Source organism: Sus scrofa, chromosome 2 (assembly GCF_000003025.6).
Source record: "Sus scrofa isolate TJ Tabasco breed Duroc chromosome 2, Sscrofa11.1, whole genome shotgun sequence".
Lineage (NCBI taxonomy): Eukaryota > Metazoa > Chordata > Mammalia > Artiodactyla > Suidae > Sus > Sus scrofa.
In genome coordinates, this window is record NC_010444.4 from 64,622,924 (window position 1) to 64,646,828 (window position 23,905).

The following is a 23,905-nucleotide window of genomic DNA, read 5'->3' on the forward strand; positions in this document are numbered from 1 at the left end:
TTCCAGAAACTTTTGATATCAGTAGAGATACTCTAAATCCTGGCTTACCCAGCTCAAAACCACAGGGTTATTTAAGGTTTATTTTGGCCCACAGTCACTTCCTGCTCTTCGGACAATTTTCTGTAGGTAAAGGACATTCTTTTCCTAGGATCCATTGCTTCTGTAAGCTCAAAGGCAAGCAACAATAACTAGGAAAACCTACTATAAAGGAAGCATATGAAAATAAGAAAAGTTACAGAAAACAAACAAATGAAAAGCAGAACCATGGTCTGATGGTGAAAGACAAAGAAGTTCACTTTTCTGATAGCAGTTTCCTAGGTCAGCTGACATATGTACCAATTCTCGTGAGATTCCCTTAAGATAGGAAACGTGGTTAGGAAGGAGCACATCAGGGAGCTTTGAGAACTGGCTGGTGAGGATTGCGTGCACCCAGGAATGCGAGGGTCATTGCTTCTTCCAGGTATGTGTAACCTTGACAATGACTGTGCCTTAACCTACCCCATATCAGAAACTACTTGGTTCAACAATTATTCTCTTTTCCTTATCTTCTTATTTATGCTCTGATTTGAACACACACTTTTTCCCCTTGCATGACTGTTTACTCCCTCGCCACCATATTCAAACTACACTCTTAGATATCCCTAAAATTTTCCTTATGAATTTTCCAGTTCAATGAGTTGTTCATCTTGCTCTTCACAGGTTTTGTTTTCTAATCAATATCCTCTCCTGCTTGATAACCTCTGAGACCTAGTACTGCCCTGACGACTTTCTCTCTGCCTTTCTTGCTATTCTTTCTTCCCCTCCTTTTTCCCTTTCCTGAGTGTTAATAACCAACATTTTGGAGCACTCACTATGAACTTTGTGTATTAGCCCATGTAATCCTCATAAAAGGCTCATGATGTGGATATTAATATTATTCCCACCCTACAGATAAGAAAACTGGGGCACAGAGTGGTAATGTTCCTTGTCCAAGGTCACCTAGCTTTTAAAAGGCAGAGCCAGAATTTGAACCCAAGCTCCCTGGCTCCAGATCTTTGTTAATATGTCTTTGTTTTTACTTCTCTTTTCTACTTCTCCCTTGAGGAATCTCAAGCTCCCACGGCTTCAACCACCACCTCTGTGCAGATGGTCCTCCAGCTTTGAAATCTTTTCCATGCTCTAGCTCCAGATCAAATAACAATATTAGACATTGCAGTATCAACAATAGTTAACACATATTGAGCACCTACTTTAGCATGGTATCAGGGTAAGACTGCTTCTACATTCATTATTGTACACTGCAGATGCAAAATGGCATCACAGAGAGGTTGCTCAAAATCTCAGAATTATTTAGTTGCAGAGGCAGGTAATAAAGTCTATCAAAATAATATAAATTACTTGAAGGCAATGCCAGGTCCCCTCACCTTTGCAGCTCCTTCCACATCTTACGTTTGAGAGGTATCCAATATATATCTGTGGAATTAAATTTAAGTGAGAGAATGTGTAACTTTTTTGTAGATCAATTGTACTTCAGTAAAGCTAAAAAATTCTGTTTTATTTTTATGTTTATTTTTATAATGATTTTTATTTTTTTCATTATAGCTAGTTTACGGCATTCTCTCAATTTTCTACTGTACAGCATGGTGACCCAGTTACATGTATAGATTGTTTTTTCTCACATTATCATGCTCCATCATAAGTGACTAGATATAGTTCCCAGTGCTACACAGCAGGATCTCTAAAAAATTCTTTTAATGAGAGAATTCAAACAAGATGTTTCCTGCTTTGGGACAACTGCAGGCAGAGTCCTGGAAACATCGATTATTTGTGAATTTCAGCTATCCATGCACTCTCTGCCTGGATCACTAGATGGAACAGGCCTTGTCTTAGAATGAGCATCAGGTAAAAATTAAAATAGAATTCTAATGCAAATAAAATGATAATAGAGGCAGCTAGCATTTATGAAGTTATTTCAGTCAGACATTGTGTTTTACACATTCCCTCATTTATGTCATTATCCCAACCCCTGGAGGGAGGCAATGCTGTCACCCTGTTTCACATATGGAAACTTAGAGAAGTTAGGCAACTTGTCCATATTTGCACAACTGGTGTCTGAAGTATTTGGTCACTGGGGACCTGTTTCCTCACTAACAAAAATAGTCAGCTGATGATTTCGAAAGCTCCCTAGAACTCTGGGGTTCTGGCATGTTAATGACTCTCCAAGAATCCTAATTTAAGACCCATGCCCATATTACTGAGCATGGAATTTCTGGGGGGCTGGAAGGAGACCCTGAAGACCAGTCTTGCTGAAACATGATGGTATTCAGACTGCCTGAATGGTGGAAACCAGGAAATACTTCTTTTAATTTATTGAAGTATAGTTGATTTACAATGTTGTGTTAATTTCTCCTGTACAGCAAAGTGATTCAGTTATACATATATACATTATTTTCATATTCTTTTCCATTATAGTTGATCACAGGGTGTTGAATACAGTTACCTGTGCTGTGCCTTAGGATCTTGTAGTTTATCCATTCTATGTATAGTAGTTTGCATCTGCTAATCCCAAATTCCCAATCTACCCTCTCCCCTCCCCCCTCTCCCCCTTGGCAACAAACTCTATTGTTAGCTTTTTGAGGAACCTTCATACTTTTTTCCATAGCAGCTGCACCACTTATATTCCCACTAATGGTGTAGGAGGAGAAACCAGGAAATATTTTTCAGCCATATGTTTTACTAGTTGCCTCTGCAAGTTCTAGTCATCATTTGGGCAGCTGTAATGTTAGTGTAGCTGCTGCAAATTAATTATTACACAAAAGTGGGGAAAAGGGACATTTAAATTCAATACGCCGGAGTTCCCGTCATGGCACAGCAGAAACGAATCCAAGTAGGGACCCTAAGGTTTCGGGTTTGATCCCTGGCCTTGCTCAGTGGGTTAAGGATCCGGCTTTGCCGTGAGCTATGGTCACAGACTAGGCTCGGATCTGGCATTGCTGTGGCTGTGGTATAGGCCGGTGACTACAGCTCAGATTCGACCTCTAGCCTGGGAAACTCCGTATGCTGTGGGTGCGGCCCTAAAAAGACAAAAGACAAATAAATAAATAAATTCAACATGCCAAGATCCTGCCATCAAGCAGTTCACATCCCAGCTGAGGATATATTCGTTGGACCACCAAAAATATTCTAAATGCTGCATGAAAGTAATTGATTATGATACAGACCCGGCAATTTCTTTGAGGAAGGATAAGAGCCTAAAAGGATGAATAATGCCCCCCAAAAGATGTCATCATCCTAATGCCCTGGGACCTGTGAATAAGTTACCTTTCACATATAGGAGAAATACAAATTCTCCTCTACCCTTTTAGGGTCTCCAGCTGGGGAAAAGAATTACATTGACCTAAGGCAGATTAATAGGAGAGAAGCATATAGGGTTAATTAAACTTTAACGTGTACCTGGCAGCCCTCACAAGAAAATGAAGACCCAAGGAAGTGACAAGAGCACAAAGCTCTTGTACCTTTTAGACAAAGAAATGGTATATTTGTGAAGGAAACAAGACAAAGGGGTTTGGGCTAGGTGCAGTAAATTATGAGGAGGTGACTAGGAGATACATGGGAGGGAAAATTAGTGGAAGACAGGGTTATTTTAGTAAGTGTGTTTGTGCAGGCCCACTTTAGTTTCCATTCCCAGTCTCTGGGAGGAAAAATGTGCTTCTCATCCTGGTACAGGGACAGCACCTTTCTCGCAGGAAATTTTATAGCTGACTTTTAGGTAGAAAAGAGTAGGTCATAAAGCCCTTCCCACATCTCCTGTCTCTCAAGTGCCTTCATCTCAAAATAACCAAAGTGGCTTCTCCTATAGCACTGCAGGTTGAGGATCTGGCGTTGTCACTGCATTGTCCCCAAATGACCAAGTTAGCCTGTCATATCTTCTATTGGACTTTGAGATTCCAGTCAGATCTAGGGAGCAGCATCTTCTGGAAAAAAAAGGCACCCCTTCCTCAAGCCACTGTCACAGTAAAATGCCAACTTCAGTGTCTATAATCTGAATAGCACCTCCTTGGCTGCAGCACCGTGTGGGATTTCTGAAAGGGAGGTCCTGTGGGATGGTAGGTTAGCAGCAGGAATCCAGAGCCTGGGTTTCATCTCAGCTCTGCCACTGACTAGCCCTGGCAACTGGAGAGAGTTAATTACCCTCTCTGTGCCTGTTTTCTTAATCTGCACAGTGGAGATAATATTAATAGTAGTCACCTCTTAAAGTCGTTGCAAAGCTGAACTTACTTTACACATGCCTAAAATGCTCAGAACAATAGCTGGCATATAGTAAGAGCTCAATTCCCCGTAGATGTTATGGAGTCTGCCCTTATAACTTGACCTAATCCCCCTACTACCACCAAGGAACTCCTCTTCCCAAGACATGAGCCGCTCTCTTCAAGGGAGACTTCACTAGTGTGGTCATAGGCAAGGAGGAGGGGTGTTTGCATCAGAGGGCATGCTTCATTTTAATCCAGAAATTCCCATTTCCTCCAAGTCTTGCTTCACAATCAACAGCCGCCACATCCCCTGCGCCTCCCCAAGGGAACCAAGACACCCCTTCAACTTCACCAAACTCTCAGCCTCAAACAGTCTCCTAAGTCATCCAATCCCAGTCCTTTATAGACAGAAATCAGTTTATCCAGCTCCACCCAGCTAGTCCACCCTTAACCCAACCCATCATCCAACTTGGTAAACAGAGATCTTCCAGATCCTTAACCCACTGAGCGAGGCCAAGGATCGACTCTGCATCCTTACAGGGACAATGTTGGGTCCTTAACCTGCTGAGCCACAACAGGGAACCCCTCCCCCTGCCACTTTCTTTTTTATTTTAGCTCTATTGAGGTGTAACTGACATACAAAACAATGGCACACATTTAATGCATGCATCTTGATGCACTTGGACATAAGCATACATACACCATACACCCAGGATATCATTACCGCAATCAAGGTACTAAGCATATCCATCACCTCCAAAATTTTCATTGCATTCTTCTGTGAAAGAGTCTTTCTTATTTCCTTCCTTCCTTTCTTTTTTTTTTTTTTTCTTTTTTTGGTAAGAATAATTAACATGAGGGATTCCCGTCTGGCGCAGTGGTTAACGAATCCGACTAGGAACAATGAGGTTGCAGGTTCGATCCCTGCCCTTGCTCAGCGGGTTAACGATCCGGCGTTGCCATGAGCTGTGGTGTGTAGGTTGCAGATGCAGCTCGGATCCCGCGTTACTGTGGCTCTGGCGTAGGCTGGTGGCTACGGCTCCGATTGGACCCCTAGCCTGGGAACCTCCATATGCCATGGGAGTGGCCCAAGAAATGGCAAAAAGACAAAAAAAAATTGGAGATACTAAACTCAAGCTATAGAAAAAAGTGTGATTCCTATGCATGATAAAGGACTGAGTTGGCATTAAGTAAGTTAATTTTAATACATTTAAATGCAATATAATTGTGCTATTCTCAAGATCATTGCAGAATGTATAAAAGGAGAATGAGTTGTACAATGGGTTTGACTCTGGCTCAACCACTTACTACCTGTGTGTCCAAGAAATAGCAAAAAAAAAAAAAAAAAGACAAAATAAAAAAAATAATTAACATGAGTTCTATCCTTATTTTTTTTAATTAATTAATTTTGTCTTTTTGCCTTTTCTTGAGCCGCTCCCGTGGCATATGGAGGTTCCCAGGCTAGGGGTCCAATTGGAGCTATAGCCACCGGCCTATGCCAGAGCCACAGCAACACGGGATACAAGCCGCGTCTGTGACCCACACCACAACCCATGGCAATGCAGGATCCTTAACCCACTGAGCAAGGCCAGGGATCCAACCCACAATCTCATGGTTCTTAGTCAGATTCATTAACCACTGCACCAAGACAGGAACTCCTATCTTTTTAATATATATGTTAAAGTGAACTGAGTTGTTAACTGTAGTGATGTTTTACAGCTGTTCTCCAGAACTTATCTTGTATGATACAAACTTTATCCCCATAGAAAAATAGTTCTTCCTTTTCCCTACTCCTAACCCCTGGTAACCACTATTCTATTCTATGCTTCCATGAATTTGACTACTTCAGATATTTCAAGTAAGTGAAATCATGCAATATGTGTCCTTTTGTGTCTGGCTTAATTTCATTTAGCATAATGTCCTCTAGGTTCATCTATGTTGCTGCAAATGGCAGGATTGCCTTATTTTTTAAGGTTAATAACATTTCACCACAATTTCTTTATCCATTCATCTGCAGGACCCACTTTCTTAGGAGTAACCAAAGTTGCAAATAAGATTACTAGTCACCAGAACTAAACTTCAACCAGTAAATACCAGAAGAGCCATATTGTTTGCCCATAATGAAATATTTTCACACCATTTGAAAATAATTATTGTCCATAACCAGCTCTCAGGACATTCCTGCCAGCCCAGACCCTGACCTGGGGTGCCATTGACTGCCTTACAATTCAGCAGCTGAAAGATTAATACCTGCTGCCTCAGAGAGGGTCTCCAATGTCCATTCTGATTGATCAATTCCTACACCATTCCAGTTGTTAAATATTTTGAATATTTTACTGGCAAAGGGCAAATTATTCTTGGCATTAGTATGTAATAAGAGAATGACGAGAAGGCAAAACGAGAACTATTGATCAAAGCAGTTTAAGATTTATTAAGAAAGGAAGAAAGGAGCTCCCACTGTGGTACAGTGGGTTAACGATCTGGCTTGTCTCTGTGGAGGCACTGGTTCCATCCCTGGCTCAGCGTAGTGAGTTAAGGATCCAGTGTTGCTGTAGCTGTGGTGTAGTTCACAGATGTGGCTTGATCTTAATCCCTGGCCCAGGAACTTCCATATGCCACGGATGCAGCCGAAAAAGAAAAATAAGATAAATAAAATGTAATTTTTTAAAAAAAGAAAGCAACAGAAAAGCTACCCATCTATCTAACATCTTCACTTCTTTGCAGAAGCAGGAACATGGCTGATGATAACACCAGATGTTGGGAATGTTTGGGGAAGAAAAAAGAGCACTTTAACAGCATGCACATAGAGGCAGCCTTTATTTTCCAAAAAGATGAAAACAATACTTCCCTTCTAAGATTTGTTTCTAGAATCTTGCCATTCCTCTATCAAGAGGAAGATCCTAGGAGTTCCATTTGAACTCAGTGGAAAACAACTTGACAAGTTTCCAAGAGGATGCAGGTTCAATCCCTGGCCAGTATGTTAAGGATCCAACATTGCCTCAAGCTGTGGTGTAGGTAGCAGACACAACTCCAATCCCGCATTGCTTTGGCTGTGGCATAGACCAGCAGGTGAAGCTCCCATTTGACTCCTAGCCTGGGAACTTCCATATGCTGCAGGTACAGCCCTAAAAAGCAAAAAAAAAAAAAAAAAAAAAAAAAAAGGAAGACTCTAGTTCTGGTGCAGTTAAAGCAGAATGGTCTTGTGACTTAATTGTAACCGAGGGAATATGGTAGAATGGAGCTGCATGACTTCCTGGACTGGAGCTTAAAAGGAGAGGTAAATTTGTTGGCAGGAACACTCATGCTTAGAGCTCAGAACACTCATGCTTAAAGCTCTGAAGTGCCATGGAAGCTGCCTGGCCAAGGCTGCCATGTTGGAAGGAAGTTCAAACTACCTCAGACCCTGAGACTACATGAAGAAACAGCAATGCCTAGCCAGTTCCAGCCCAACCACTGACTAACTGCAACTGTATAAGAAACCCCAAGCCAGAACACCCAGGCAACCCTTCCCCAGGTTCCCAAATCACAGAAACCATGAGAGATAATAAAATGGATGTTGTTTCTTAAGTCAACTACATTTTGTGATGCTTTGTTATTCATCCATCAATTGATAACTGATACTCAGCCGTTGGAGAATTCCTCAATTGTTTCATGTGTCTCTCTTCTGCTTCCCTGTTCCAGGACTCTGCTTTCTGCTAAGCTTGTCAGGAGCTGTGGCTCGGAAAACCACAGGTGAGTGCTCAAACCCAGACTTTTCCATAGCCAGAGATCAAGGAGAGTGTAGACTAACAATACAACTGGGACCACTCACATCCTCCAACCAACTGGGAGAGAGGAGGCTACTTCAGGAAAAGAACTCATGCAGTCTTAGTCCTATAATTCTTTTTAATTCATTTCATCAAATTTGGATATCTCAAGTTATCTTTTTATTGTATTGTTATTTGTCTATTTATCTGATGATTTTTTTTCTTTTACTAGCCAAACCTGTAACATATGGAAGTTCCTGGGCTAGAGGTTGAATCAGAGCATCAGCTGAGGCCTGTGCCACAGCCACAGCAACACTGGATCCAAGCCACATCTTTGACATACCCCACAGCTTGTGACAATGCCAGATCCTTAACCCACTCACCGAGGCCAGGGATCAAACCCACACCCTCACAGAGACAACATCTGATCCCTAACCAACTGTGCCACAATGGGAAGTCCTATTTATTTGGTTTTGGAAACCACAATGAGCCCGATGTCGAATAGTGACTAAAACACACAAAGTCATGCATCTATTTGACAGCCCTAGAGTGGTTACTAACTGTTACTAAGGTTACCACTACAGATGCAAGAAAAATGTGTCTGGTCTAATTGTGACAGCCCAGATTGAATGGAGGAATACACAGAAAAATATTTTGTAACTCATATATAACCTTGTGAATATAAAAGCCTACTTTATGCCAAAGAATAATTTGAGTTTATAAGAAGTATTTAGAAAATTACTCCCCTACACCCTTGCCTTCTGATTGATTCCACATGTAAAAGCATAAATGTTAAGTCTAATTAAAGGCAAGCCAATGATTCTTTAAAAAATAAAATAAAACAAAACACTGAAAATCTCATGAAGTAAACATTCTGGTGGGGAGAGAGAGCATGATGGTAACCTTTTCATTCTAATCATGATCAAGTCAACGAAATATGAAAAAGATCATTTCGGCTTAACTTTTTTTATTTTATTGGAGTATAGTTGACTTAAAATGTTGTATCAGTTTCAGGTGTACAGCAAAGTGAGTCTTTCTTTTTTCCCACATAGGTTATTACAAGTTACAGAGTAGATTTCTCTAAGCTATACAGTAGGTTCTCATTAGTCATCTGTTTTATACAGTAGTGTGTACGTTATTCCCATCCTCCTAATTCCTACCTCCCCAGCCCCTGTGGTCCTCCTATCTTAACCATAAGTTTGGTTTTGAATCTGTGAGTTTGTTTCTGTTATAAATAAGTTATTTGGAGGAAGAATCAAGATGGTGGAGGAGTAAGATGTAGCGTTCACCTTCCCCCCCAAATACATCAAAAAAACACATCTACATGTAGAACTATTCACACAGAACATCTACTGAACGCTGGCAGAAGAATTCAAACCTCCAAAAAGGGGAAGAAACCCTCCACATAACTGGGTAGAAGAAAAGAAAAAAAGAGAGAGAGAGAGAAAAAAGGAATCAGGTCTAGACTAGCATTCATGAGAGGGAGCTATGAAAAAGAAAAGGAACCCACACCCTGGGGACCCACACCCTAAGCGATGGAGAAAGCAGCTGAGATGGAGGAACCTCAAAGTCACCAAGAAAAGTGCAGCAGCTGGACTGAGGAGGGCTAAGCAGAGAGAGAGCCACAGGGATCATCTGCACCACTGCCCAGGACACCACAGCCTGAGATGCTCAGGTGGGGGCTGGGTGCTGAGACTCAGGCTCTGGAGTCAGCAGGGACAAACCACAGCAGTCATCTCAGAAAACCAGAGGGGGATGTGGCCTGCCACCACTAGGGGGTCTGTAAACAGGCTCCATCTGCAGCCCCAGTCACCTCCAAGGTCGACAAAAAAGAGGGCACTGCAACTGAGCACCACCCATTGTTGCTCTCACTCCCCTGGAACACACCCACCCTGCTGCTGCCACTGCCAAACACCCAAGGTAGTGCCCAGAAGCTTGATCACTGTCCCTTCCCAGGACCCTGCAACTAGAAGCAGCCTGTGCATACCTCCTGTGTGGGCTAAGCAGGACAGGGTGCTTCTTGCATGGTCTGCTGATGTTAGGGCAAACCACTGCAGTTATCTCTGACTCCAGATGTGGGCATGGCATGCCACCACTAGGGATCCATGAACAGGCACCACTTGCAGCCCCAATCACCTCAAAGGGCACCACAGAGGAGGACATTGCGACTGAACACCATCTGTTGTTCTCACTCTCCTGGGAACACACCCACCCTGAACTGCCACTGCCAAATGCTCTGGGCACCTCCTAAATCTGCTTAAGCCTCATGACCACTCCCCAGGGCCTTGCAACTAGGAGTAGCCTGCACCACCTTCCTGCAAGTCCTTGCTACTGTCAAGAGCCCAGCAACCAGGCACTGACTACTAACCCTAACCATTGCCTTCTTCTCCCTGGAAACACACTCAGCACCCTGGGAATAACAGTCTGCTCACACCAAAGAAAGAGACAGCAAATATCCAAACTCCTATGTCAAAAATAAATAGTAATCCTCCACAAAATACAAAGGGGTGCCCTTGCATAGAAATATCCCTCCAAGACTACACTTTTGTTCCCTTAAACTCACAGAAAAAGAAAAATATAAGCAAGATGAAGAAGCTCAGGAACCATTTCCAGTTAAAAGAGAAGGAGAATTCACCTAAAGCAGCAAACAATGAAACAGACCTCTGCAATCAGATGGACACTTAAGTTCAAAAGGAAGAAAGTGAAAATACTGAAGGAATTAAGGCTGAATATCAAGGCATTAAGAGCAGATATAAACAGTAATGCAGATTACTTTAGAAAGGAACTAGAATGCCGGAGGCCAGCTCCGGCGGCCAGGGAGTGTACACTTTTCCTGAAGGAGAGGGACACGCAAAGGCTTTTGCAACAGAGACAGCCTCTTTTTCCCTTCTTTCAGGGCACTGGACTGCTCAAATTTTATCGACATAAGTGGTTGATTATATAGACAGTTTCTAACTACAGATTACATCATAGTGTTAAAAGTACATCGGTTAAATTTTACATGGTACAGCAGCTATACATCACGTTCTAAGATCTTTGTCTTAACTAAATTTAGTGAGTACAATTTAAAGGCAATTGGGTACAATACATCATGTGGAAAGGAGGAAATTCAGTACAAATCATCCCATGGCCAGCCAGTCTCCACAAGTTGAAGAGGTCACAGACACAAGAATTTGGCATTTACAAATCTTGTTTTTAGACTGGTGCTTATCTTTAAAGCGTTATGGCAGGGAGACAGTGTAAGAAAATATAAACCGGAGTTCCCAACGTGGCGCAGTGGTTAACGAATCTGACTAGGAACCATGAGGTTGAGGGTTCATTCCCTGCCCTTGCTCAGTGGGTTAACGATCCAGCGTTGCCGTGAGTTGTGGTGTAGGTCGCAGACGAGGCTCGGATCCCGCGTTGCTGTGGCTCTGGTGTAGGCCGGTGGCTACAGATCCAATTGGACCCCTAGCCTGGGAACCTCCATATGCCACAAGAGCAGCCCAAGAAATGGTAAAAAGACAAAAAAAAAAAAAAAAAAAAGAAAGCAAAAGAAAATATAAACCGACTTAACTAGCTATCACTTAAAAGCTTCTATAACTCATAGCTAGGTGTCTTTTGGTCAAGAATAATATATATCTAACTTCTATGAACCTCATTAAAATCCTAAGTCTAAAGTTTACTGTATAACTAGTTAGTAGATAAACACTATGTGTTAACTAAGTTGGATTTAAATAGGGAAAGTCCTTCAGTATGAAATTTTTATTATATTATTGTTGTAATTTTGTTAAACCACAAATCGCCACAGGAAAATAAGAATAATAAGCAAATGATCAGGAAAGACTGAGGAAAACTGAATAAAAAAACAGCAGGAAAGACTAGGTCACCAGAGATACAATCCATGTTCTCTGGCACAAACATGGAAATTGTTTTCCCAGGAAAGCACCAATTCTTCCCCATCAACATCAAAATGAGAGCTGTGAAACCTGAGGCCTGCCCTCGGCTTGTACCATACAGGCAGGCTTTAGCCTGCCCTCGGTTTTGCACCTTTCAGGCAGGCGTTTATCCTGACCAGAAGCCCACCTTCGGCTTGTACCGCTCAGGTGAGCTCTCTTTCTTGGTTAGGAACCTGCCTTCAGGTTTCTCTGCTGTCAGGCAAGGTCCTTTTTTCAAGTCCCTGCATCTTCTCAGCTCCCCGCACTAGAAAATATGAGGAATCAAGAATAATTAGAAAATTCATTTTTCAGACACAAACTGAGCTAAAGGCATTAAAGAGCAGACTGAATAATGCAGAGGAACAAATTAGTTACTTGGAAGATAGAATGGAAAACATCCAATCAGGACAGCAGACAGAAAACCAAATGAAAAAACACAAAAGCAATATAAGAAATCTATGGGACAATATAAAGCAGACCAATCTACACATAATAGGAATTCCAGAAGAAGAAGAAACAGAAAAGGGGATTGAAAATATATTTGAAGAAATTATGGCTGAAAACTTTCCAAATCTAAAGGAAACAGATATCAGGATGCAGGAAGTATAGAAGACCCTGAACAAGTTGAACCCAAACAGGCCCACACCAAGACATATTGTAATAAAAATGGCAAAAGTTAAAGCTAAAGAGAGGATTCTAAAGGCAGAAAGAGAAACATAAAGCATTAATTATAAGGGACCCCCCCACACATAAGGCTATCAGCTGATTTCTCTACAGAAACACTACAGGCCAGAAAAAAAGTGGCAACATATATTCAGAGTTCTAAAAGGAAAAAATTTGCAGCCTAGAATACTCTACCTAGCAAGAATATCATTTAAAATAGAAGGAGAAATAAAGAATTTCTCCAACAAACAAAAGCTAAAAGAGTACCGCAATATTAACCCACTCTAAAATAAATACAGAGGGCTTCTCTAAATAAAAAGAAGTAAGAAGAAATAGGATCGAGTAAATCAAAATTGGACAGAAATCGCTTAAATAACCCAGTATACAGGTCTAAAAGGTTAAAAAAATAAAAAAGAAAAAGAAAAACTACTGTAAAAATAATGATAAACACAAGGAACAGTAAAAGGACAAACATGAAAATATTAAAAAAAAAAAAAGGACTTCAAAATGATAGAATGTGGGGAAGGAAAGTAAGAAAATCTAGACTTTTTTTTAATAATGTGTTTGAGCCTATATGACTATCAGGCTAAAGCAAGCAGATATAGGAAGGGATTAAAATAATTAAAAAACAGGGCAACCACTAATCAAAACCAAATATTACATTCACAAAAAATAAAAAATAAAAAATGCACACGCATAAAATAAATGGAAATCATCAAACCAAAAAAAGAAAGGAACAAAAGAGAAACATAGAATCAACTGGAAAACAAGTTTAAAATTGGCAATAAATACAAAAAAAAAAGTTCTTTGTGTCATTTTTATTAGATTCCACATATAAGTCATATATGATATTTGTTTTTGTTTGACTTACTTCACTCAGTATGATAATCTCAAGGTCCATCCATGTTGCTGAAAATGGCATTATTTCATACTTTTTTATGGCTGAGTATTATTCTATTGTATATATGTACCACATCTTCTTTACCCATTTCTCAATCAATGGACATTTAGGTTGCTTCCATGTCTTGGCTATTGCAAATAATGCTACAATGAACATTAGGTTCATTATCTTTTCTTTTCTTTTCTTTTCGTTTTTCTGTTTAGGGCCTCAACCATGGCCTATGGAAGTTCCCTGAGCTAGAGGTAGAATAAGAGCTGAAGCTGCAGGCCTGCACTACAGCCACAACAGCGACAGATCTGAGTTAAGTCTGTAACCTATGCTGTAGCTTGTGGCAATGAAGGATCCTTAACCCACTGATCGAGGCCAGGGATTCAACCATATCCTCATGGATACTAGTTGGGTTCTTAAACCACTGAGCCACAACAGGACCTCCTCATGTATCTTCTAAAATTAGAGTTTTCTTTATATATATGCCCAGGAGTGGAATTGCTGGATCATTTGGTAGTTCTATAATTAGTTTTTAAAGGAAATGCCATACTGTCCTCCATAGTGGTTGAACCAATTTACATTCCTATCAACAGAGTAGAAGGATTCCCATTTCTCCACATCATCTCCAGCATTTATTGTTTATAAACATTTTGATGATGGCCATTTGACAGGTGTGAGGTGATACCTCTGTAGTTTTTGACTTGCATTTCTCTAATAATTAGTGATGTTGACAATACTACCCAAGGCAATCTACAATCAAGTTCAATGCAATCCCTGTCAAGTTACCAATGACATTCCTCACAGAACTAGAACAAAACATTTAAATATTTATATGGAAACACAAAAGACTCTGAATAGCTAAAGCAATTTTGAAAAATAAAAACAGACTGGAGGAATCAGGCTTCCTGACTTCAGACTATACGCAAAGCTACAGTCATTGAAGAGTATGGTCCTAACACAAAAGAGAAGTACAGATCAGTGGAACAGGATAGAAAGCCCAGAAATAAACCCTAGCACCTATGGTCAACTAATCTATGACAAGGGAGGCAAGAACATATAGTGGAGGAAAGACAGTCTCTTCAACAAGTGGTGCTGGGGAAAATGGACAGCTACATGTATAGAAATAAAATTAGAACACTCTCCTGTTATTATTTGGTTTTGCCTCCAAGCTGAGGAAACTGCACCTTTTTCCTTTTGTGTGCTGTCAGTACATTAAAAAATTAGAGATACTAGGACTTTCCATCATGGTTAATGATTCCAACTAGGAACCATGGGGTTGCAGGTTTGATCCCTGGCCTTGCTCAGTGGGTTACGGATCTGGCATTGCTGTGACCTGTGGTGTAGGTCACAGATGCAGCTCGGATCCCGCGTTACTGTGGCTCTGGCGTAGGCTGGCGGCTACAGCTCCAATTAGACCCCTAGCCTGGGAATCTCCATGTGCCATGGGAGTGGCCCAAGAAATGGCAAAAAGACAAAAAAAAATTGGAGATACTAAACTCAAGCTATAGAAAAAAGTGTGATTCCTATGCATGATAAAGGGCTGAGTTGGCATTAAGTTAATTTTAATACATTTAAATGCAATATAATTGTGCTATTCTCAAGATCATTGCAGAATGTATAAAAGGAGAATGAGTTGTACAACGGGTTTGACTCTGGCTCAACCGCTTACTACCTGTGTGTCTTTTGCAGGTGTCCTAACATCTCCATGCCTCAATTCCCTCATATGTAAAATGGGCTATTGTGAGGAGTAAGTGAATTAATACATATAAAATGCTTTGAACAGTGCCTGGCACATAATAAGGGTCAGCTATGGTTATAAAACTTTGAATTTGTAGGGTACCACAGGACTTATCTTCTGATAAGGGTACATGTTATCTTTGTGACTCCATGTATAACTTCACTTAGACAGAGATCACTAAAGATCTTAATCTGAGGTCTCTTGAAAATGAATGGAAATAATGGTGCTGAGGAACTATCTCAAGCTTCAGCTCTAGTGGTGAAATCTGGGTTCTATTCAGAGTTCATGGGGAATGGAGGCTGGGAACATGATGGCAGGCAATGTGTGGATCCTGGTTACTCAGAATGCATTCCTTGGTTTTTGCCTGGAAATGTAGAACCTCAGGCTCCACCCTAGGCTTGCTGACTCAAAATCTTGTGAGTTCTCCAAGGGATTAAAGTTAACCTGTTCTGGGCATATATCCAGAGAAAACTCTAATTTGAAAAGGTAAATTCAGCCCAATGTTCATTGCAGCACTATTTGCAATAGCCAAGACATGAAAGCAACATAAATGTCCATTGACTGAGAAATAGATAAAGAAGATGTGGTACATATACACATGGAATATTACTCAGGCATAAAAAAGAATGAAATAAAACCATTTGCAGGAGTTCCCATCATGGCTCAGTGATTAACGAATCCAACTAGGAACAATGAGGTTCGATCCCTGGCCTTGCTCAGTGGGTTAAGGATCCGGCGTTGCCGTGAGCTGTGGCGTAGGCCACAGATGTGGCTCAGATCCCGCGTGGCTGTGGCTGTGGAGTAGGCCGGCAGCTACAGCTCCAATTAGACCCCTAGCCTGGGAACCTCCATATGCCACGGGTGCGGCCCTAAAAAGCCAAAAAAAAAAAACCATTTGCAGCAATATGGATCGACACTGAGACTATCATAGTAAGCAAAGTCAGACAGAGTAAGAAAAATATCTTATATCACTTATATCTGGAATCTAATAAAAGTGATACAAGAACTTATTTATGAAAGAGAAACAAACTCACAGATTTCAAAATCAATCTTATGGTTACCACAGGGGAAAGCATTGGGGGAGGGTGGGAATAACATATACACACTACTGTGTAAAATAGATGATTAACGAGAACATACTGTGTAGCACAGGGAAATCTACTCAGTAACTTGTAATAACTTATATGGGGGAAAAGAATGGATATATTTATATGTATGACTGATTCAATTTGCTGTACACCTGAAACTAAGGCAACATTGCAAATCAACCATACTCCAATAAAATTAAATTTAAAAAAAATAACAGGAGAATTTTGACCCTGGTGACATCTGACCTGCATCTCTTCTTCTTGCAGGGACCTGTCATCCGTGCCCCCAAAATGCTTACTGTGTCAATGGCACTTACTGTACCTGCAGCCACGGATACAAGTCTGAATCTGGACAGATATACTTCACTTTCCCCTTGGAGACTTGTAAAGGTAAAGGGGTGATTTTCAAATCCCCCAGAGGTAGAAGTGAAAGGAAGGCAGCGTAAGGATCATGAGGACGTAACAGCAATGTGCAATGCTGAAGGCTCTGCCAACTCGAACTTCACCCAGAAATAATTGTTTTTATGGAATCAGAAAAATAGGCTCTTCCAGAACCTAGCCAAGTCTCAATTTTCTCCTCCGTAATGTGAGGATAGTAATACTGAATTCATGAGGATAGTAGGGGGATTGAATAAGGTTAATATATGTGACCTACTTCATGAATCATAAAGTATTGTGCAATTTCTTTTGCAATTTTTTTAAGGAGAGAGATTATGCACTGAAGCCACAGCAAAGAAAGAATAAAAGCTTGGGCAGAAACTTTTCTAACATAAAGTCATGTGATCACCTAAGATACAAGGTTTAATCTCAACTCAATAATTTAAATGTCCAATCCTAGGGAAGAATAAATACCCCAGACTTGAGTTAATTATTAGGTTTTTCCCCTGCCCTAGATCAAGCTCCCCCCTGATTGGAAGCCTACAGTTGGGAGTAGGGTATATAATTGGTGTATATATAGGGTGTATATATAGGGTGTATAACTCTCCTCTTTCCCCACCTAACATCCCGCTTTTTTTCAGCCTATCTTGTTAGAGCTGTAACCCAGCAGGAAGATGAGGAAAGAGGAAAGTTTTTACTCAGCCGAAATTCCATGATCAAGGTGTTGGCAATTCCATTGCTAAGGAGATCTGCTTTCTTGCTGTATCTTCACATGGTCTTTCCTTAATGCATAAAGGCAGTGGCAGTGTTTTGGGGAAGAACTCTCTTGTCTCTTCTTATAAATTCACTAATCCTATCAAATCAGAGCCCCATTCTTATGATCTCATTTAATCTCAGATACCTCCTAAGAGACCCGTTTCCAAATACAACCATACTGGGAGTTAGGGCTTCAACATATGAATTGCAGGGGGAATACAAGCATCCAATCCATAACAGCAGACATGGCCAGCACCCCATTTATATGCCCTTGGCATTTTCCATTCCTTTTCACACCAAGTCTGAGGCTTTCTCTGGCTCCTGGAGACCACTAATCCCACACTCAGGACTAATGGAAGTACCAGGGAGTTAACACTCTCTGGGAACACTCCTCTACCAATAAATGATGAGATTTAGCAGGTAAGTACCTCACACCCTCACCCTCAAGTATGGTTACTTGAAGAACATGCTCTATACTTCCTCCCAGAGGTTTCCAGGGGAATTGAAGTTCCCCACAGTGGAAACTCGCTTGCCAATACTCCCTTTATTTTCTGCCTTCCCTTACCTGTTGTGTTTCACTACTTCCCTTCCAGTGTTTTCTGGGATTATCTCCCAGATAAAGCACTTGCACTTGAATCCTTGTCTTGATGTCTTGCACTTGAATCCTTGTCTTGATGTCTGCCTCAGTCAAAGTCAACAAAGAAAAGAAAGAACAAAAGACAATCATTACTTTAACTGAGTTGTCTTAGAAAGTCAGGTTGGACCCTGGGCAAAAGGTATAGTTTCTGACACAGAGCAGATGCTCAATAAATCTTTGTCAAATGAATGACCAACTCTCTCCTTTGTGTTCCAGATATTGATGAATGTAAACCACCCATTAATATATATTGTGGAGTGAATGCTAAATGTCAGAATACGGAAGGAAGTTTCTACTGTCACTGTATCACTGGGTATAGACTCCTCTCTGGGGATGAAAAATTCAGTAATTCCAGTGAGAACACTTGTCAGAGTAAGAAAATTCTTGTCTTTTTGTCTCTCTTCATGATTTTTAATTGAGTCTAACATCAGAAAATATATATTTGTGGTGGGGCCAGTATGTGTCTGTTTTCTGGAGGGAAATGGGTGATGGAAAGAAGAGGAGAAAAGGAAAAAAAGAAGTTTAGAGGGATAATGGGGTTAAGAAGGCAAGTGATGTGGTTGCCAGGGGGAGGGATGAGGAAGTGGGATGGATGGGCACTTTGGTCTTAGTAGATGCAAACTATTATATTTAGAATGGATAAGCAATGGGGTCTTACTGTACAGCACAGGGAACTATATCCAATCACTTGTGATCGAACATGATGGAAGATTGTACGAGAAAATAAAGTACCTATATGTATGACTGGGTCACTATGCTGTATAGCAGAAATTGACCCAACACTGTAAATCAACTATACTCTAATAAGAAATTTAATTCAGTTTTTGATCCAATAAAAAAAAGAAGGTAAGTGAATTTTGGAGATGGAGGTGACAGAGTGGCGATTGAGACAGGAATCTTTGAATTTCAAAATAGAGAAATCCACTCAGGCTAACCTAAGCAGAAAAGATGAGTTTATGAGAAGGATGCATGGATATGTCTATATACAACGGAGATTCTGGAATGACCTGAAGCTGGAGACCCATTACCCTCAGGGTACCCCAGTCTCTCAAACTCTCTATTTTCTCTTTTCTTCTCTCATTGCAAACTGGCTTTCTCAGTTCCCTAGTCTACAGGACAGGAAATATGGCCACCAATAGCTCTAAATCTTACCATTGTTATTGATCAAACCACCCAGAGAAGGATCAATTGAATCTCTCTTGGACATAATAGCAAATTCTTTGGAAATGTACAAATTGGTCCAGTTTGAGTCATATGCCCACTCTTGGATCTATGCCCAGGGAGAAATGCCATGTTGGATAAGCATGATCACTATCATAGAAATCATATAGATGGGGAAAGTCTATACGTAAGAAATATAAGGAATTTGGCAGACCATCCATGAAGAAAGAATCTTTAAAGCTAAACTCTAGGAGTACCCTGGTGGCCTAGTGGATTAAGGATCCAACATTGTTACTTCTGTGTCTCAGGTCACTACTGTGGCACAGGTTCGATCCCTGGCCCAGGAGTGGCCAAAAAGTAAAAAAAAAAAAAAAAAGCTAAATTCGAAGAAATCAATTAGTGGAGAAACAATAATATTGATAAATTATATTAACTTCAACTGTACTATGTGCCAGGTACTACACTAAGTGCTTTACATTCAGAACTTCATTTGCAATAATTACATGAAGTAAGCACTGTTATTACAGTACTCTCTCTACATAGATAGATAAATAGATAGATAGATAGATAGATAGATAGATAGATAGATAGATAGATAGATAGATATGTAGATACATAGATACATGAATACATAGATACATAGATACATGGATAGATACAAAGATACATAGATAAAGAAACTGGGAGTTCCCCTCATGGCACAGTGGAAACAAATCCGACTAGGAACCATGAGGTTGCAGGTTCTATCCCTGGCTTTTCTCAGTGGGCTAAGGATCTGGTGTTGCCATGAGCTGTGGTGTAGGTTGCAGACGAGGCTTGGATCCCATGTTTCTGTGGCTGTGGTGTAGGCCGGCAGCTGTAGTTCCTATTGGACCCCTGGCCTGGGAACCTCCATATGCTGCAGGTGCAGCCCTAAAAAGCAAAAAAGAAAAACCAAACAAAAAAAAGAAACCGAAGTACCCAAAGTTAAGTAACTTGCCAACAGTCAGCCAGCTGACAAGATAATTTTTAACTTGGGTCAGCCTATACTGAAAGCCCACACTAGTAGCCACTTTCTGCATGGCAACATGGGTCTCAGGGAAGCCATAAAAGGGACAAAGAATTTCTTTTCTGTAGCAAAAAAATAATGATGATGATGAGTTGTCCCTCTTTATCAGCCAAAATCCAGCTTGGAAAATAGAAACACATGCTAAGTCTTTTAAAAATAAGTAATTCCATATAGAGAATTGGTGCTGGTGAAGGGAGAGCTGAGACATCAAAAGAAGGAATAGTGAGGCAACCCAGAGATTAGCAATAGCAGAAATCCACATCATCCTAAACCTAGGAGGACAAGAGAGGAACTGGTATAACCAGGACCCAAGATCTGGGTCCATCTAATGAGAGCTAGAAATTTGGAAGATACACAACTAATGCTGGAGATGGGACAGGTGATTAATATTCTGGTTCCTTCCTTCCTCTGTTCTCCAGTATTCTATCAGTATTTCCCATTGGCTAAACATATAAGGAAGCCACAGGGTAAAAGATCTTGGCAAATAGAGCTTGCTTAGAAACAGAACAGAACATGCAAAAAGTAAAATCTGAAGGCAAACTGACGGCCACTCGTTCCCAAGAAAATGAATTCTTCTGCTTATAAATATAAGTTAAGGTGGGAGACAGGTAAGACTGTGTAGATTAAATATGATTGATGGTTCTCATGATAGCTTTCTTCAAGATAGGAAATTTCCCTGTGAATCCGTTTCTACCTCCATGCTCTCAAATTCTGTCTATTCCATTTTTACCCTCCCCTACGTAGAGTCTCAATTTTCCTTTTCTTTTTTTTTTTTTTTTTTTTTTTTGTCTTTTGCCTTCTATCTTTTTAGGGCCACACCCGCAGCATATGGAGGTTCCCAGGCCAGGGGTCTAATCAGAGCTATAGCTGCTGACCTACACCACAGCCACAGCAACGCCAGATCTGAGCCACGTCTGCAACCTACACCACAGCTCATGGGAACACCGGATCCTTAACCCACTGAGCAAGGCCAGGGATCGAACCCACAACCTCATGGTTCCTAGTCAGATTTGTTTCTGTTGTGCCACGATGGGAACTCCTCAATTTTCCTTTTAATTGTTGGTTTTGTCACTGGGTTTGTGTCTGAGCCAAGGTTTATAGTTGATGACTCCATCTGGGGAGTAGAGAAAAGATAATTGATAATGTTATGGGAGAAGCTGGCTGAAGGTGTCCCAAAGTCCTCTCATCCTTCTCACACTAACCCTGTACTGTTATAATGATTTTGGTTTTAAGTAATATTATACCTGACTGTAAATGATTCATCAATAGGGATTATCAACAAATCTCATGTAACAAGAAATCCAGACGTAGATACTTTCTCACTTTGCTAATGTAGCATCTTCATAGAAGAGCTCCGGGTTGGTCTCTGTTGGCTTTACTCATGATTCCAAATTGGCTGCCACAGCTTCAAACATCATATCCTCATACATCCATGCCTCAAAGAGAAGGGACTAGGTACCATTTAAAGCACTTAGTGCCATGCCTGTAAGTGTTTGCTAATGTTGCTAGTGTTTCATCTGATTCTCAGGAAAACCAAATAGGTTAAAACCCCCGCTTCAGATGGAAAGGTCTGGGAAAGTTCAGGTAGCTCTTTAATACCAAGAGTATGTTTTCTACCAATGGGAGGTGCTCCTGCAAAATTTAAGCCCATGTTCCTGTATTTCCCCAAGTCTCAAGCTGGAGCCCACACCAGGGTCTTGCAGCTCCATGGGCTCCAAATCTGAGACTGGGATCCAGGTGGGGAGGGTGAAAGTAACAAGCACCAGGTAGGTAGAAAGGGATTGCTGTGCCATAAGTCCACCACTAATCCAGATAATCAACAAAGAGTTGAATGAATTAATTAGTGAATGAATGAATGAGTATGATTGAACCCAAAGTGAACTGGTATTTTACTAGGCAATGGGCACCTCTGTCGACAACATATAAACAGACTGAGATTCTACCTGGGTTGTGATATTAATCTATTAAATTCACCTTATTTTACAAGAAAGAGAAATGACTTTAGTTATTTTCCTAATTTTAAGACCCTTCCTAATTTTAAGAGCTCATTCAGATGGACTGGGTCCATTGGGATTAGTTATTGCCAAGGCCGGTAGGTCCAAGAAACCCCTCACACAAAGAAAGTATGCAGTCTTCAGCCAAAAGCACGTTTTTCTACAACAAATGTGGTTTCTAATAACAAGCACTTTCTGAATTCAAGGTTGTAAGTCCAAGTTCTTGAACTCTTAAGACAAAATCTTTGATAGTATAGGAAAACTCTTTGCTCTTTTTAACAAATAGACTCAGCAGAAAACCAAGACACAGAATAAGTATAGATTTAAGCTCAGTATGATGGGAACAGGAATGCAAACATTTGCTAGCCTTTTCTCCTCTTTCTAAAATAGATAAGATGGCTGTCCTCACAAAGTACAAGAAGCAACACACAAAATTCTCCTTAATAGCTGATGATCATAAACTGACATTTCTGTTTCAGTTGTAATTCTAAGCCAGGCTGAACTTTAAAACCTGAAGCATCTAATTTTCTGTTTCTGCAGCCATTTCAGTTATAATGTCCAGACATGACTAAATTAAAGAATTTAGGAGTTCCCATTGTGGTGCAGTGGAAACGAATCCGACTAGGAACCATGAGGTTACAGGTTCAATCCCTGGCCTCGCTCAGTGGGTTAAGGATTTGGTGTTGCCATGAGCTCTGGTGTAGGTCGCAGACGTGGCTCAGATCTGATGTTGCTGTAGCTCTGTTGTAGGCCAGCAGCTATAGCTCCGATTAGACCCCTAGCCTGGGAATCTCCATATGCCACACGTGTGACCCTATAAAGACAAAAGACCAAAAAATATATATATATTTAGAGTTTACAATTTTTTTCTTTCTCTAAGCCAAGGTATCGCTACCACAGCAATATTGACATTTGGGATCTAACAATGATTTGTGGTCCAAAATTATTCTGTGCATTATAGTGTGTTGAGCAGCTTGCATTATAGTGTGTTGAGCAGCTTCCCAGACCTCCACACACTAGAGTAGCACTCTAAGTCATGACCACCAAAATGTCTCCAGCCATTTCCAAAGTCCCTTAGAAGAAAATCACTGTAAGCTGAAAAACAATGCTCTACTGCACAACAAGGAACTCGAATGCTGATCTCCCAAAAGAGCAAATGACCTTTTCATTGAACATTAAGAATATGAGTTCAGACCTTATAGATGCAAAGTTACCCACCTTACCTGCTGACCTCTTCAGGCTTTCACTTTCGGTTCCAACAGTAACTTCCCTTGATGTCTTTTTCAGAAATCACCCCCTCAAATAAAACCAAAGACACAAAAGAGGTGAGTGGAAGCTGAGTCCTGGAACCTAGTCAGGTAACAAATACTTACAAGTTTCAAAATGAGCAAATGGAGGTGCATACTATATATCTCATGTGTGCTATATGTCATACATAATGTATATAATAATATTAAAATATAGGTTCCTGTTGTGGCTCAGTGGGTTAAGGATACAACAGAGTTTCTATGAGGATGAGGGTTCAATTCCTGGCCTCACTCAGTGGGTTAAGGATCTTGAGTTGCCGCAAGCTGCAGCATAGGTCACAGAGGTGATTCAGTGTTGCAGTGTTGTGGTGGCTGTGACATGGGCCTCAGCTACAGCTCTGATTTGACCCCTGG

General features: G+C 40.7%; 1 protein-coding gene across 1 annotated transcript in view; it reads left to right on the forward strand.

Moving 5' to 3' along the window:
• ADGRE3 (adhesion G protein-coupled receptor E3) overlaps positions 323 to 23,905 on the forward strand; it is a 59,121-nt gene continuing 35,538 nt past the window's right edge. Inside the window, 5 exon segments of the mRNA XM_021083689.1 lie at positions 323 to 460; positions 7,911 to 7,961; positions 16,538 to 16,660; positions 18,258 to 18,413; positions 23,532 to 23,569. Of these exon segments, the coding sequence (XP_020939348.1) occupies positions 436 to 460; positions 7,911 to 7,961; positions 16,538 to 16,660; positions 18,258 to 18,413; positions 23,532 to 23,569 (393 nt within the window). The 5' untranslated portion in view covers positions 323 to 435.